Source organism: Rhinopithecus bieti, unplaced genomic scaffold (genome assembly GCF_001698545.2).
Source record: "Rhinopithecus bieti isolate Rb0 unplaced genomic scaffold, ASM169854v2 scaffold_11933, whole genome shotgun sequence".
Lineage (NCBI taxonomy): Eukaryota > Metazoa > Chordata > Mammalia > Primates > Cercopithecidae > Rhinopithecus > Rhinopithecus bieti.
This window is the reverse complement of record NW_016806995.1, coordinates 1,239,283-1,254,936: the sequence shown is the minus strand read 5'-3', so window position 1 is coordinate 1,254,936 and position 15,654 is coordinate 1,239,283. Positions and strand designations below refer to the sequence as shown.

The 15,654-nt window shown below is 48.3% G+C and overlaps 1 protein-coding gene across 3 annotated transcripts in view; it reads left to right on the top strand.

Annotated features, from left to right (window-relative positions):
• ACACB (acetyl-CoA carboxylase beta) overlaps window positions 1–15,654 on the top strand; it is a 164,481-nt gene that overhangs the window by 113,619 nt on the left and 35,208 nt on the right. For all 3 annotated transcript variants that reach the window (XM_017879718.1, XM_017879719.1, XM_017879720.1), the window contains 9 exons: window positions 381–470; window positions 2,138–2,256; window positions 7,840–7,977; window positions 8,843–8,942; window positions 9,033–9,140; window positions 10,418–10,474; window positions 10,715–10,756; window positions 12,294–12,509; window positions 14,898–15,053. In XM_017879718.1, coding sequence (XP_017735207.1) covers window positions 381–470; window positions 2,138–2,256; window positions 7,840–7,977; window positions 8,843–8,942; window positions 9,033–9,140; window positions 10,418–10,474; window positions 10,715–10,756; window positions 12,294–12,509; window positions 14,898–15,053 — 1,026 coding nt within the window. The remainder of the gene's footprint in view (window positions 1–380; window positions 471–2,137; window positions 2,257–7,839; window positions 7,978–8,842; window positions 8,943–9,032; window positions 9,141–10,417; window positions 10,475–10,714; window positions 10,757–12,293; window positions 12,510–14,897; window positions 15,054–15,654) is intronic.

The following is a 15,654-nucleotide window of genomic DNA, read 5'->3' as shown; positions in this document are numbered from 1 at the left end:
ACTGGTGATTAAAAAACTTACTCACTGGCTGGGCGCGGTGGCTCATGCCTGTAATCCCAGCACTCGGGAGACCAAGACTGGAGGATCACTTGAGTCCAGGAATTTGAGGCCAGCCTGGGCAACATAGTGAGACCCTGTCTCTATAAAAAATACAAACAAACAAGCAAACAAACAAAGAGCCAGGCATGTTGGCGCACGCTGTAGTCCCATCTACTCAAGAGGTTGAGGTGGGAGGATCGCTTCAGGCTGGGAGTTTGAGGCTGCAGTAAGCTATGATCACACCACTGCACTCCAGTTTATCTCAAATAAACAAAAACAAAGAAAAACCTGAAACTTGTTTACATTTACTTTTCCTTGTTTCGCCTTTTCATTTCCCATAGAAGTTAATAATTTCAGAAACAACCATCTTCGACGTACTGCCTGCTTTCTTCTATCACGCTAACAAAGTTGTGTGCATGGCGTCCTTGGAGGTAAGCAGGAGAGGCCTGGAGAACAGCACTGACCGTGCCAGTTCTACTGTTCACTTCCACCACCATGCACCTGACCCTAGGCCACACGCCTTGTGAATGTGATCCTATCCTTTTCTATACAAGGTAGGTATGTTATTAGTCCCATCTTACAGAGGAAGGAACTGAGGCTCAGAGAGGTGAAGCGACTTATGCAACGTCACACAGCTAGAAAGTGGCAGAACCAGGTTTTGCATTATTGGGTCTGTCTCATTCCAGATTCCATGCTAGTCACCACTGCTGTCTCATGTGTCATTCCAGCCTCTTCCAGGCAGGGCACATTAAATACTAATCCCTGAAAGCCAAGTCTGAGGCACCTCATCTAAACTTTCTGACTCACATGCATTAAATACCTTTGAAAGACTTTCTGCTTGGAACTGCCAGAGCTAGAGGAACCCAGGTGACAACTTAAGGTGAACCCCCCTGCCCCCCAGGTGATGAGGTAGAAGGGCGTGGATGGTAGCAAAACCCAGATTAGAGCCAGGTGATCCCAGGTGGTCTTACTCTTGGGAGCAACAATTCAGGTCTTCTTGAATTCAGGAACCAAGAGGTGTTGTGTTGGTTCCAGGAAATCAGAGTTTTAAATCAGCTCTTTTATTATTATTATTATTTTGAGACTCGCTCTGGTGCCTAGGGTGGAGTACAGTGGCACTATCTCAGCTCACTGCAGCCTCTGCCTCCTGGTTTCAAGTGATTCTCCTTCCTCAGCCTCCCCAGTAGCTCGGCCTACAGGGGCGCACCACCACACCTGGCTAATTTTTGTATTGTTAGTAGAGACAGGGTTTTACCATGTTGGCCAGGCAGGTCTGGAACTCCTGACCTCAAGTGATCTGCCTGCCTCAGCCTCCCAATAAATTTGCCCTTTTAGAATCCTTTTAAGAAAATATGAGGTGATGTCTTGTGTTTTTAACATGGTCCTCTTACCTGGGACTGCTTTGCTGGCAGTAGTTTTTCCAATATTCTTTATCTTCTGAGCTCAGTCTCAGTCCCCTGTTGCCCCCACTTTCTCTTCTGCATCCTTGGGAGCCTGTGAGTCACACGGTGAGAAGGTTTACTGGGTCTTCATGGAGACCATCTTGGGCTTGTTAGCATGTTACAGCCACAGGGTCTCCTGGGCCTGCAGCTTTTATCCCTCTATGGGTTTCACCTCTGGAAGAATCTTTCTCAGGCCTCACTCTTTGTTTCTAACAGTGAGACCTAATACACCTCTTCTGTAGTTACTTTAAAAACAGTTTTTGTTTTGTTAGAGATAGGTCTTGCCATGTTGCCCAGGCTGGAGTTGAACTTCTAGGCTCAAGCAATCCTCCTGCCTCAGCCTCCCCAGTAGCTGGGACTACAGGTGCATGCCACCATGCTTGGCTTATAGTTACTTTTTAAAGTGCTAAATACTATTTGTGTCAATTAGAGATTTTTCTAGGATGCTTTTGGGGTTTTTTGTTTATTTGTTTTGTTTTTCCACCATGCCCAGCTAATTTTTGCAGACGTGAGCCACTGCGCCACTGCACCCGGCCTGCGAGAGATAGACCTTTTAGAGGTCATTTCTGGTACCCCTTCCCTGTGAGTGCCCTCAGCTTTTGAGGACACTCCGCAGTGCCCCCTGAGAGAACGCCCGTGTGCTTCTGCCTTGTCAGGTTTACGTGCGGAGGGGCTACATCGCCTATGAGTTAAACAGCCTGCAGCACCGGCAGCTCCCGGACGGCACCTGCGTGGTAGAATTCCAGTTCATGCTGCCCTCCTCCCACCCAAACCGGTATGGAATGAGACGCACCCAGGGATGGCCTGTGTTTCTGTTCTCCCCAACCTCTGTCGTCCTGTCTCTGGAACCACCTGGCAAGTGTGTTTGGACATGCTGCTGGGGAGACATCAGCAATAAGCGCTTCCCGTCTGGGCGCTCCCTGCAGTGCCATTTTTCTCCCCCTAACATGGTGATAATGCAGAGCCCACCTCCTACACCTGCACTGTTCAGTACAGTAGCCATGTGTGCCTATTTACATTAAAATGAATGCACATGGGCTGGGCACGGTGGCTCATGCCTGTAATCCCAGCACTTTGGGAGGCCGAGGTGGGCAGATCACTTGAGGTCAGGAGTTCCAGACCAACCTGGCCAACATAGTGAAACCCCGTCTCTACTAAAAATACAAAAATTAGCCGGGTGTGGTGGCACATGCCTGTAATCCCAGCTACTGGGGAGGCTGAGGCAGGAGGATCACTTGAACCGAGAGGTGGAGTGAGTCAGTGAGCTGAGATTTCCCCACTGCACTCCACCTCGGGTGAAGAAGCAAGACTGTGTCTCAAAAAAAAAAAAAAAAAAAAAGAGACCAGGCACAGTGACTCACACCTATAATCCCAGCACTTTGGGAGGCCGAGGTGGGTGGATCACAAGGTCAGTAGTTCGAGACCAGCCTGGCCAACATGGTGAAACCCCATCTCTGCTGAAAAAAAAATACAAAATTAGCCTGGCATGGTGGCGTGCACCAGTAATCCCAGCTACTCGGGAGGCTGAGGGAGAACTGCTTGAACCCGGGAGGCGGAGGTTGCAGTGAGCTGAGATTGTACCACTGCANAACCAAAGCAAGTAGAAGAAAGAAAATAATAAAGAATGGAAATCAAGAAATTAGGAAATTACAAAACTAATATAGAAAATTTTTAAGAACCCAAAGGTAATTGTTGGAAAACAAAAATTAATGAAACTGATAAACTTCTGGCTAGATTTATCAAGAAAAAAAAGAGACCAGGCACAGTGACTCACACCTATAATCCCAGCACTTTGGGAGGCCGAGGTGGGTGGATCACAAGGTCAGTAGTTCGAGACCAGCCTGGCCAACATGGTGAAACCCCATCTCTGCTGAAAAAAAAATACAAAATTAGCCTGGCATGGTGGCGTGCACCAGTAATCCCAGCTACTCGGGAGGCTGAGGGAGAACTGCTTGAACCCGGGAGGCGGAGGTTGCAGTGAGCTGAGATTGTACCACTGCACTCCAGCCTGGGTGACAGAGCAAGAGTCCACCTCAAAAAAAAAAAAGAGAAAAAACAAAGAAGGCAAATGAGCCAGCCATAGTAGCCCACACCTGTAATCCTAGCACTTCAGAGGGCCGAAGGGGGCAGATCAGGAACTTGAGGCCAGGAGTTCGACACCGGCCTGGCCACCTCGGTGAAACCCCATTTCTACTAAAAATATAAAAATTAGCCAGGCGTGGTGGCACACCCCTGTAATCCCAGGTTACTCAGGAGGCTGAGGGACAAGAATCGCTTGAACCTGGGAAGCAGAGGTTGCAGTGAGCCGAGATTGTGCCACTGCACTCCAGCCTGGGTGACAGAGCGAGACTCGATCTCAAAAAAAAAAAAAAAGAATTCAGCTTCTCAGTCATACTGTGTGGCTCATGACTGCCTTATTATGTGATAGTGGAGTTCTAGAACATTCTGTCATGGTAGAAAGTTCTAGTGGACACTGCCACCCAAGCCATTGGGAAGAGTCATGAGATAAGGCACAGGTAGCATTTTAGACAGTGCCTGGCACAAAGAAAGTTGTTGACTGTGAGTGATCCCGGGGATGACCATGACTAACTCTGTTATTGCCATCTAGTGGCATGCCATTGGCCTGCTCAGTGCTCCCACACTTTTTTTTTCTTTTTTTTTTTTTTTTGAGATGGCATCTCGCACTGTTGCCCAAGCTGGAGTGCAGTGGCACAATCTCAGCTCCCAGATTCAAGCAATTCTCGTGCCTCAGCCTCCCGAGTAATTGGGACTACAGGCACGCACCACCATGCTTGGCTAATTTTTATATTTTTAGTAGGGATGGGGTTTCATCATGTTAGCCAGGCTGGTCTTGAACGCCTGACCTCAGGTGATCCACCTGCCTCGGCCTCCCAAAATGCTAGGATTATAGGCGTGAGCCATGGCACCTAGCCCACACTCTTATTTTATTCAGTTCTTATCCTCTGTCGGCCAAAAATGTGTTCTCGTCCTCGTTTTACAGATGGGGGCCCAGGGCCGTCACCTAACCTAGGCTGAGCTGCTCGTACATGTGGAGTGGGAATTTGAGCCCAGGCCACACTCTCACCTCCAATTCCTTTCCACAGCCTTCAGCAGCCCTCTGAGCCAGGTGCGGAGGCACCCACACTGTCCTGTCTGTGTCCACTGTAGTCTGCTGTCCAAGAGCTGTAGTTCAGTAGATCCCCTCAGTGTTCTCACCTGAGAATATCTTTTTTTTTAATTTTTTTGAGATGGAGTCTCACTCTGTCACCCAGGCTGGAGTGCAATGGCGCAATCTCAGTTCACTGCAGCCTCCGCCTGCTGGGTTCAAGCGATTCTCCTGTCTCAGCCTCCCAAGTAGCTGGGACCACAGACATGCACCACCAAGCCCCAATACTTTTTTTTGTATTTTTAGTAGAGATGGGGTTTCACCTTGTTGACCAGGTTGGTCTGGAACTCCTGACCTCAAATGATCTGTGCACCTCGGCCTCCCAAAGTGATAGGATTACAGGCACCACCATGCCTGGCTCACCTAAGAATAGCTGATGTGTCTGAGTTCCTCACTCACAGTCTTTTTTTCAATCCATCTTGTTTCAGGACCCAAAGTATTAATACCATTTAGGTCAGGCAGAGTGCGATACCTTCTCTTGAAGTAATTATGTCTCCCTGGGATTCAAAGCGTTCTCTCTCACGCTCCCTTGCCCCTCTGGTTTTGGTTCTTATGGGGGTGCTCAAGGCCTTGCCTATAGCTGCAGTGATGTCATTGTGATTTGGGAGTTCGGTGGATCAGATCTGTACAGGCAATAGGGTTCATGCTTTGGTGAAGCAGGGATTTTTCTGGCCTCTTGGGATTTTTTAAACTAACTTTCTTTTCCTGCTGGTTTTAAGAAGAAAGATGCTGCCATGTTTTGGATGAAGACAAGGGGGCTTCCCCAGGAAGCACTGCCTTTCCTAGTTATTTGTTTTTACCCTTCTTATTTCCAAAATAGGATTGTGACATTTTACCCCATTGAGAGAGAGGGGACAGGCTGATTGCGCCTAGGGTCGTTCTGGGGATTTGGGGAGCAGTGGTGGTATAAGATATTTTGTAGCTGTCTACTACTGAGAAGGAATTCTTTTCTCTTTTGATTTTTTTGTTTGCTTGTTTAGAGACAGAGTCTAAACAGGCTGGAGAGCAGTGGCATGATCATAGCTCACTGCAGCCTTGAACTCCTGGGCTCAAGTGATCCTCCCACCTCAGCTCCCTGTGTAGCTGGGACTACAGACTTGCGCCACCACACCTGGATAATTCTTTAAAAATATTTTTTTTGCATAGATGGGGGTCTCACTATATGGCCCGGGTTGGTCTTGAACTCCTGGGTTCAAGTGATCCTCCTGCCTCAGCCTCCCAAAGTGCTGGGATTATAGGCGCGAGTCCCTGTGCCTGGCCTTCTCTTTTGATCTTATTGTCTCAGCAATTCAGCCCTGTTAGGAAGGGAAGGGCGGTTCTTCTGAGGGCTGTGGGTCATGCCTTGTGATCTGCATGTATATCCAGGTTATTGGTTGTGATTTTCAGTATGGGCACAGGGTCGTTTTTTGACCCAGAGAGACATTGAGGACCCTGGGGGACTTCTCGCCATCTAAGATTCTCACAATTGCTGTCAGTGCCAGAAATGTATTTTGGGCCTGTGAAGAGACCTTGCCTGTGGGTGCCCCCACCACCCAGCCCTTTGATGCCTCCGTAAAGAGCCATGAGGAATAAAGTCTACCCCCAAGACAGCCCAGCTTGGCCCTCAACACCTGTGTGTGTAGGGCCAGGCACATGGTGCTTTAGGTCACCAAGACCCAAGGGAAGGTCAGGTGAGAGGTTGGCAGGGCTTTGTGCCAGCTGCAGCCTGGACCTCTGCGCTGGGTGGGAACTGGCTACATCCCCCTGCTATGGGGCTGCTGTCCTAGCTCTGCCCACTGTTGCCCTGCAGGAAACTGACCATCACAGCCAGACTTCTCATTGTTTTTTTCCAGCAGAAGCAGGAAATCTATTTTTTTTTTTTTTTGACCTGAAGTCCTTCCATTTTTCAGTGGGGACAGGTGGTTCATGTTAAATGAATACATGAATGCATGTTAATTCATGTATGTTATTAAAATGCCGCATGGCCCAAAGTCATTCTGTGAGCGGCATTCAGCCACACTGCCACTGCAAGTTTGTGACCCCTGGATTGAGCTGTCGGGGAGCAGAGGGGCCATGATCATGATTTCAGAGCACACAACAGGAATGCACATACCTGTGTCAGGGTCCCCAAAAGCACCCCCAGGTTCGATCATCGCCTAGGAGAACTCACAGGTCTCAGGACGTAGTCATGCTCATAGCTCTGACTCATTAGGGGGCAAGGATACCAAGCAGTTAGCCAAGGCAGAAGGCATCAGGGCGAAGTCCAGAGGAAAGCAGGTGCGCTGCCAGGGTCCTCTCCCAGTGGACTCACGCAGGGCGCACTTCATTCCCCCAGCAAGGAGTTGTGACAACACAAGTGAAGGGTTGTCTTCCAGCTCTGCACCAGGGATTGGTGGCTGGTCACACCACCCTCTGCCCTGCATCAAAATCTCAGGCTTGCAGAAGAAAACAGGTGTTCAGCATAAACCACACTGTTTGTGCAAACGGGTGAGGCACAGTGAGCCACCCTTGTCACCTTCAGGGAATGATAGGAACCTTCCCGAAGTCCAAGTTCCCAGATGCCAGCCAAGGGCAAGCAAGTCTCCTTTCTCAGAAGAGCAGTGTGGGGCCTGCTGTGTTGACTTCCTGCACACCATATGATTACCCCTCCAGTACCTGATTCCAAGGCCCAATTCTAACAACCTCAGGTGGCCCATTGAGATTCGCTGCTGGTGAGCAGCCAGTTCTGGGAGCATCATCGTCTAAACTCCAGAAGGCTGCTGACTTTGTCTCAAGGACAAGTTTGATGGAGGGGGAGGGATTAGAGGGAGCAGAGGACTGGAGTGTCTGTCAGGAACAAGCCTGACTCCCTCACCGGCTGCCTGGGGCTGGTGGATTTCTCCAGGAGAAATTGATGCTGGGAGTATTTCTTCTCTGTGGTCAAGTTCAGCACTTCGGGCTCCCCTTGGGATTGTGTTGGGACTGGACTCTCATGCATGAATCATTGATTCCTACATTTGTTGAGCTCTTACTCTTCACCAGGTCCTGAGGGATCAGATGAGACCCTCCTCAGGCCCCGGCCCCAGCCATTGTCTTATCCCCTGCCCATTTTAAGCCCCCCTTTGGAAGAGCTCTAAATCTGGTCCAGCTCACTGAAGCTTCAGGAGCAGGAACAGCTCGTAGAGTTGGGTCTGCAAGTAGCTGCCTCATCCCCCACTTGCCATCACCCTACAGGATGACCGTGCCCATCAGCATCACCAACCCTGATCTACTGAGGCACAGCACAGAGCTCTTCATGGACAGCGGCTTCTCCCCACTGTGCCAGCGCATGGGGGCCATGGTAGCCTTCAGAAGATTCGAGGACTTCACCAGGTACCCAGCGTGGCCCGGTCTGCCAAACACCCTGAGCATGGGGGCTGGGCAGGCTTCCCTTGAATCCCCCCAACCATTCACTGGACAAATGGGGTGGGAGAGATCCAGACACATGGCACAGCAGGTCAATAACAACAGAATAATAATAGCATCGTAGCCAAGAGTGTGAGCCTGCATGTCAGCTTGCCTGGTTTGAATTCTGGCTGTGTGCTTTCTAACTGAGAGACTGAGCAAAATATTTAACCTCCCCATACCTTCGCTTTCTCGTCTGTAAAATGGGAACAATAAAGGACCCACTTCATAGGGGCGCCATGAGAATTAAATGAGAGAATATGTGAAATAACATATTTAAAGTGTAATTGGTATGCAGATAAAATAGTGACTAAATGTTAGCTCTCGATGGTTACTGTAGTGGTCTGTTTTCAGCCTTTCACTGTGTGTTCTGCTTTGTGCTTGCAGTATCTTGTGGAATTTTCACAACAGCCTCATGAGTCCTAGGGATTACTCTTATTACCTTTCCTGGACTCAGGGGTGAGGTGAGGTTTCTAGGATCTCCCAGCCAGTAAAAATGGGAGCCAAGAGTTGATCCAAGCCCAGCTGATGCCCGAAAGCGTTGGAATCCTTCCCTGTATTCCTGATCACAGATCACTTAGGTTCATTCTTCCCTTTTGGGAAGGACCCCCTCACGGGTGCTTTGGACAAAGTAGACGGAAACCTCCTGAGCTCTGGAGAGCTGGATAAGATCAAAGGGTGTTGGCTGGGAAACTGGGAGGGGCTGGCACTTCCTGCTGCCTGACTTGGAAGCTTGACCTCATCCCCATGGGTCAGCAGCCCCTCAGCCCTCCCTCTCTACCCTCACCCCCAGAAATTTTGATGAAGTCATCTCTTGCTTCGCCAATGTGCCCAAAGACACCCCCCTCTTCAGCGAGGCCCGCACCTCCCTGTACTCCGAGGATGACTGCAAGGTAAGCGTCTAAGCCCGGGGAGCAACCTAGGGAGCGGGTGGGCCATGGCCCCCAGGCTTTCCAGCCCTACCCCTTGCTTCTCCCTCTCAGAGCCTCAGAGAAGACCCCATCCACATTCTGAACGTGTCCATCCAGTGTGCAGACCACCTGGAGGATGAGGAACTGGTGCCGATTTTACGGACGTTCGTGCAGTCCAAGGTACTCTGGGCAAGGCTCTGGTTTTGGTGGGGGTTCTTGGAGAAGGAGGAGGGGCTAGGCTCGTTGAGGCAGCCCTTGGGGAGGCAGGCCTGCTGAGCACTTCAGAGCCACAGACCTGGCTTCCCACTCTAGCTCTGCTCGCCTCGTAGCTGGCGACCTTGGGCAGATGTGGCTGAACGTGGGGGGAGCATTTATCTCACTCATGGTGTTGCAGTGATTCGATGACAAGGTATATTCATGACTTAGCCAGTCCCAGGTACAGAGGGCACACCCAATAAATAGTTGGGAGATTTTCTGGGAATGTTTTTGTTGGAATAATCCAGAAAATGGCAGTTTTAAAATGGCTACTTAGATTGATGACCAAGTGTGCCAATAACAGCAGGTTGCTCTATAAGCCTGTGGTGCCGTTGTATTCCAGCCTGGGGGACAGAGCGAGACCCTGTCTCAAAAAAAATTATATATATTTACAATGTACAATGTAATATTTTTAAATTATCTTTTAAATAACAGCTTTATTGAGACATCATTGACATACTACACAATTCACCCATTTAAAGTGAATTGGCAATGTTCAGCCATAAAAAGGAATGAGATCATGTCCTTTGCAGGGACATGGATGAAGCTGGAAGCCATCATCCTCAGCAAACTAGCACAGGAACAGAAAACCAAATACTAAATATTCTCACTTATAAGTGGGAGCTGAACACTGAGAACACATGGGCACAGGAAGGGGAACAACACACACCGGGGCCTGTCGGGGGTGGGGGGCGAGGGGAGGGAACTTAGAGGACAGGTCAGTAGGTACAGCAAACCACCATGGCACATAGATACCTGTGTAACAAGCCTGCACATTCTGCACATGTATCCCGTTTTTGTTTTTGTTTTTTTAAGAAGAAATAAGAAAAAAAGTGTACAATTTAGTATATTTTTAGTATATTCACCAGGTTGCACAACCATCACCAGAATCAATTTTAGGACATTCTCATCACTCCATAGAAAAACCCTGTACCTGTTAGCAGTCACTCCCCTCTGTCCCCGACCCAAAACCCTCTCCCCACCACAGCCCTAGGCAACCACTAATCTACTTTCTGTCTCTATAGATTTGCCTCTTCTGGACATTTCATATAAATGGAATCAGACCACAGGAGGTCTCTTATGATTGACATCTTCCACTTAGCATAATGTTTACCAGTTCATCTGTGTGGTAACATGCAGCAATACTTCAGTTCTTTTTATGACCAAATAATATTCCATTGTGTCTTTGGTTTTTAATGCAGAAAAATATCCTTGTGGATTATGGACTCCGACGAATCACATTCCTGATTGCCCAAGAGGTTAGTTCACAGTTCATCTCCGTGAGTCTTTTCCATTCTCCAAGGCTTGGTGTGTGCCATTTATTTGATATTTATTTTGTAGATTTGGGTGAAAGAGATCAATCATTAGAAAACAGAAGGATTTCCAAATGATTCATTCTAGTAGTGAATGTAATCATTTACAATCACTAAATAAGTATGTAAATATTTCAGTGCATCTTGCTTGATTTAATTGTCTTGTGTGTGGATTTCTTTTTGCAGAAAGAATTTCCCAAGTTTTTCACATTCAGAGCAAGAGATGAGGTATGGCCAAAAGTAATGATGTTTTCTCTTCTCTGCCATCTTTTTTAATTTTTTAAGTGATGGGATGGGGCCCGGGCGCGGTGGCTCATGCCCATAATCCTAGCACTTTGGGAGGCTGAGGCAGGAGGTTTGCTTGAGCTCAGGAGTTCTAGACCAGCCTGGGTTACATAGTGAGACCCTGTCTCTACAAAAACATTAAAAAATCAACCAGGCATTGTGGTGCAAGCCTGTGGTCCCAGCTACTTGGGAGGCTGAGGTGGGAGGATTGCTTGAACCTGGGAAGTAGAGGTTTCAGTGAGCCAAGATGATGCCATTGCACTCCAGCCTGGGTGACAGAGTGAGACTCTGTCTCAAAAAAAAAAAAAGAAAAGAAAAGAAAAAAAAAAAGAGATGGGGTCTCACTATGTTGCCCAGGCTGGACTCAAACTTATAGGCTCAAGTGATCCTCTTGCTTCAGCCTCCCAAGTAGCTGGGACTATAGGCACATGCCACTGTGCCTCCCAGCTCCCTGGCATCTTTGGTATTCATGAATATAATCTGCAGTCCTTCAGGCATCCCCATATTCAAGAATGTAGCAACTTTTGTGTAGACTGCAGTCTTCCTCTGGGATTGTATTTCCACTGAGAGCCCTCTGTTCCCTGCATGGCACTCAGACCTGAGAATCTTGCCCTTTCAGCCTCACTACAGGTTTCTGTCTTGCTTGAATAATTTCAGTACTTGCTGATGTACTCAGTAAGACATTTTTTCCAAACTCTTTTTCTTATGCTCTTCTAGAACAGTGGTTGGCAAACTCTCTTGCAGACCAGCTGCCTGTTTTTACAAACAAAGTTTTATTGGATCACAGTCACACCCATTTGATTCCACATTGTCTGCTCTGGCTTTCACTCTAACAGTAGCAGAATTGAGTAGTTGTGACAGAGCCCGTATGATTCATCAGCCTAAAACATTTACTCTTTGGCCATTTAAGAAAATGTTCACCAATCCCTGTTGTGGAACAGGTAGGTTCATTCCCAGCACTGATTCAAGACCCCACCAAATTCAGCATTTTGCATTTTAATTTATCCAAAGCTTTATTTTTCTAGCTAAGACCCATCCTTTTCTTAAAAGTCTTCATTTTTTTTTTTTTTTTCAGTTTAGTTTCCAGTACTGTCAGTTACTTTCTTTTTGGGAACCAATTTCCACCAAGAAACCAGGGGTTAGTGGCTTCATGAGAAATGCCACAGGCTGTGACAGATGGAGAACAGCCTGGTCACACCGGCAGGTGATACGGACTAGCTAGGCTCCCCCAGGAGCCAGCGCTGCACCCAGCACACCAGGCTTGCAGTGCCTGTAGCTGTCCTCAGATCTTAGCAAAACCCCAAATATCTGGAGCCCTGGGCATAGCTTACAATTAAGGGACATCATGAATGCTGCATTCCTGAGTGCCAAACCCATGGACACCAGGGGTCTGCAGAGTAGGGCGTGGACCAAGCAGGCACGCAGCTCCAATGTCAAACTGTGTATGTGTGTCTGTCTTCTCTCCCTGGTCTGCCTACAGTTTGCAGAAGATCGCATTTACCGTCACTTGGAGCCTGCCCTGGCCTTCCAACTGGAGCTCAGCCGGATGCGTAACTTCGATCTGACTGCCGTGCCCTGTGCCAACCACAAGATGCACCTTTACCTGGGTGCTGCCAAGGTGAAGGAAGGGGCGGAAGTGACGGACCATAGGTTCTTCATCCGCGCCATCATCAGGCACTCAGACCTGATTACAAAGGCAAGACGTCTCAGACCATTTCTTCCTCTCTCAGAACCTAGCCCTCCCTTCCTTACACTCCTGCTCTGTGTTGGGGCCTGGGCTGCACACTGGGGATGCAGAGTACACCAGACACCCAGGGTCCTGCCCCTGTGATGCTCCAGTCCGGGGCAGGAGGCGGACAGCAAAGTGGCCTGTGATCACGTCCAGGCTGGTGGCACTTGGATCTGTTTTTTGTATTATGTGGATCTCTGTGCATGAGAAGAAAATTTCCAGGATAGAAAAATACTGGTTTGTGCAGGGAATTTCTTATATTTGCCAACTGAGTGATCATTTTCCATTGTTTCTTGCATTTAGAAAAATAATTCATGGCCGGGCACAGTGGCCCATGCCTGTAATCCCAGTACTTTGGGAGGCTGAGGTGGGTGGATCACCTGAGGTCAGCAGTTCAAAACCAGCCTGGCCAACATGGTGAAACCCCGTGTCTACCAAAAATACAAAAACTACCTGGGCATGGTGGCATACACCTGTAATTCCAGCTACTCGGGAGGCTGAGGCATGAGAATTGCTTGAACCCGGGAGGTGGAGGTGGTAGTGAGCTAAGATGGAGCCACTGTACTTCAGCCTGGGGGATACAGCAAGATCCTATATCACAAAAAAGAAAGAAAGAAAGAGAGAGAGAGAGAGAGAGAGAGAGAGAGAAGTAATTCTTGATTGTATTGTGAAAATTTTAAATAAGACTGAAAACTGTTTTTAAGAACCTAGTGCGTGGACCCAGAATTCTGTCACTGAGGGGCCAGCTCAATTGTTGACTGTTTCTAGACATAATCCCATCCCTAAAACCTAGAGTTGTAGGCGTAAGTTGCAGATCAGAGCTCAGAGTGGACAGATCATTTGAATATGTTATTCTTTAATTGGTCAGTTACTTGTGGACCTCTTTCTTGTTAATAAAGAATAGTCCACCCCATGTTATTTCCTGGCACGAATGTACCGTGTGTAATTGTTGTTTTTTGTTTTTGTTTTTGTTTTACTAATCCCCTGTTGATGGATATATATACACACACACACACACATACACACACACACACACACACACACATATATATTTTTTTGTTTTTGTTTTTGAGACGGAGTTTTGCTCTCGTTGCCCAGGCCGTAGTGCAGTGGCGCGATCTCGGCTCACTGCAACCTCCGTGCCCCGGGGTTTAAGCAATTCTCCCGCCTCAGCCTTCCGAGTAGCTGGGACTACAGGTGCATGCCACAATGCCTGGCTAATTTTGTATTTTTAGAAGAGACAGGGTTTCTCCATGTTGGTCAGGCTGGTCTGAAACTCCTGACCTCAGATGATCTGCCCGCCTCGGCCTCCCAAAGTGCTGGGATTACAGGCGTGAGCCACTGCGCCCAGCCCTGTTGATGGATATTAAGCTAACTGCAGTTTTTTGCTACCTCAGTCAACTAGATGTTTTATTTATTTATTTATTTATTTATTTATTTATTTATTTATTTATTTTGAGACAGAGTTTTGCTCTTGTCACCCAGGCTGGATGCAGTGGCGCGATCTCAGCTCATTACAACCTCTGCCTCCCAGGTTCAAGCGATTCTCCTGTGTCAGCCTCCCGAGTAGCTGGGTTTACAGGCGCCTACCACCATGCCCAGCTAATTTTTGTATTTTTAGTAGAGACGGGGTTTCACCGTGTTGACCAGGCTGGTCTTGAGCTCCTGACCTCAACTGATCCACCCGTCTCGGCCTCCCAAAGTGCTGGGATTATAGGTGTGAGCCACTGCGCCTGGTCAAGCTGTTTTAATAGGGTTTATTATTGTTGAGGTGTGGTGAGGCCAACAGATCAGGAGAAAACTGCCATCAAAAAGACAGTTTCTTACCCACAGTTCCCAAGAAGAAAGGGCTGTCCCTGCCACGGGGCCACATGGGGAGGCTCTGGGGTTGGTCAGGCAGCAGAGGGACGGAAGGGAAGACATGGAAGACATGGGTGAGAGCCTTGATTGTGGTTTCCTGGAGAAGAAAAGGGTGAGGCTGAGTAAACAGGTTTAGGATTGGCTGTGAATCATCTCAGCAGACCCTGGGGTGTAGAAGCTGTCTCTAGTTCTCAGGGATCTGGCCCTGGGTAATTAGGGCAGGTGGTTTGTGTCTCCAGGTGTGATCCAGGGTCAGCAAGGCCCCAGGTGTCAAAGCGTCAGAATGCAGAAAATAGGACACATGTCAATACACTCAACAGCTTTGCAGTCCCTTCACCTCTGAGAGGCAGGGCTCTGCTGTTCTTGCCTGGCACACTTTTTGGAGGAGGGGAATGTTTTCCTCCTGCCTCTGCCTCTTTGGGGCTGAATTTCCTGCCAGTTGGGAGTGGACCTGCACCCCTGGCCTGAGCTGCTGCCCCTCCCGCCCTTTGGCAGGAAGCCTCCTTTGAGTACCTGCAGAACGAGGGTGAGCGGCTGCTCCTGGAGGCCATGGACGAGCTGGAGGTGGCGTTCAACAACACCAGCGTACGCACCGACTGCAACCACATCTTCCTCAACTTCGTGCCCACTGTCATCATGGACCCCTTGAAGGTCTCGCCTTTGCGGGGGGGCTTTCACCGGGCTCTAGGTTCACCCTCTGAGCCATGTTGATTCAGGGTATTGTGTCCTGCCACTCGAGACCTAGATTCCAGGATGAATCCATGCATATTTGAGCCTCGGTTGCTTCAGGAGGAGATCAAACCTTCTGCCATTCAATTCTAGAGCTATGTTTTAGCCATGCCCTGCACGTGAGTGCTTTACTTTAAGGATGACAAGGATGCTCAAAATGTGTTGCAAAACAAACGTTTGTCTTTTCCCTAGTTCCAGGCTGCACTGGGGACTGCATGTGGGTGGGGAGAGGCGTGAGACCGTGAGGTCTGTGGTTGAGTGTTGCCTGTCATGTGGCTCTTCACGAGCAGACAGACTTTTATGGTGGTCTGGAATGAAACAAGTCCCGCCTGTAATCCCAGTACTTTGGGAGGCTGAGGTGGGTAGATTGCTTGAGCCCAGGAATTTAAGAGAAGCCTGGGCAACATAGAGAGACCCCATCTCTACTAAAATTTTAAAATTAAAAAATAAAATAATAAAATTAATATTGATAATTAAACAACATATATAAATTATATATTTTATTTTATTATTTAATATTATT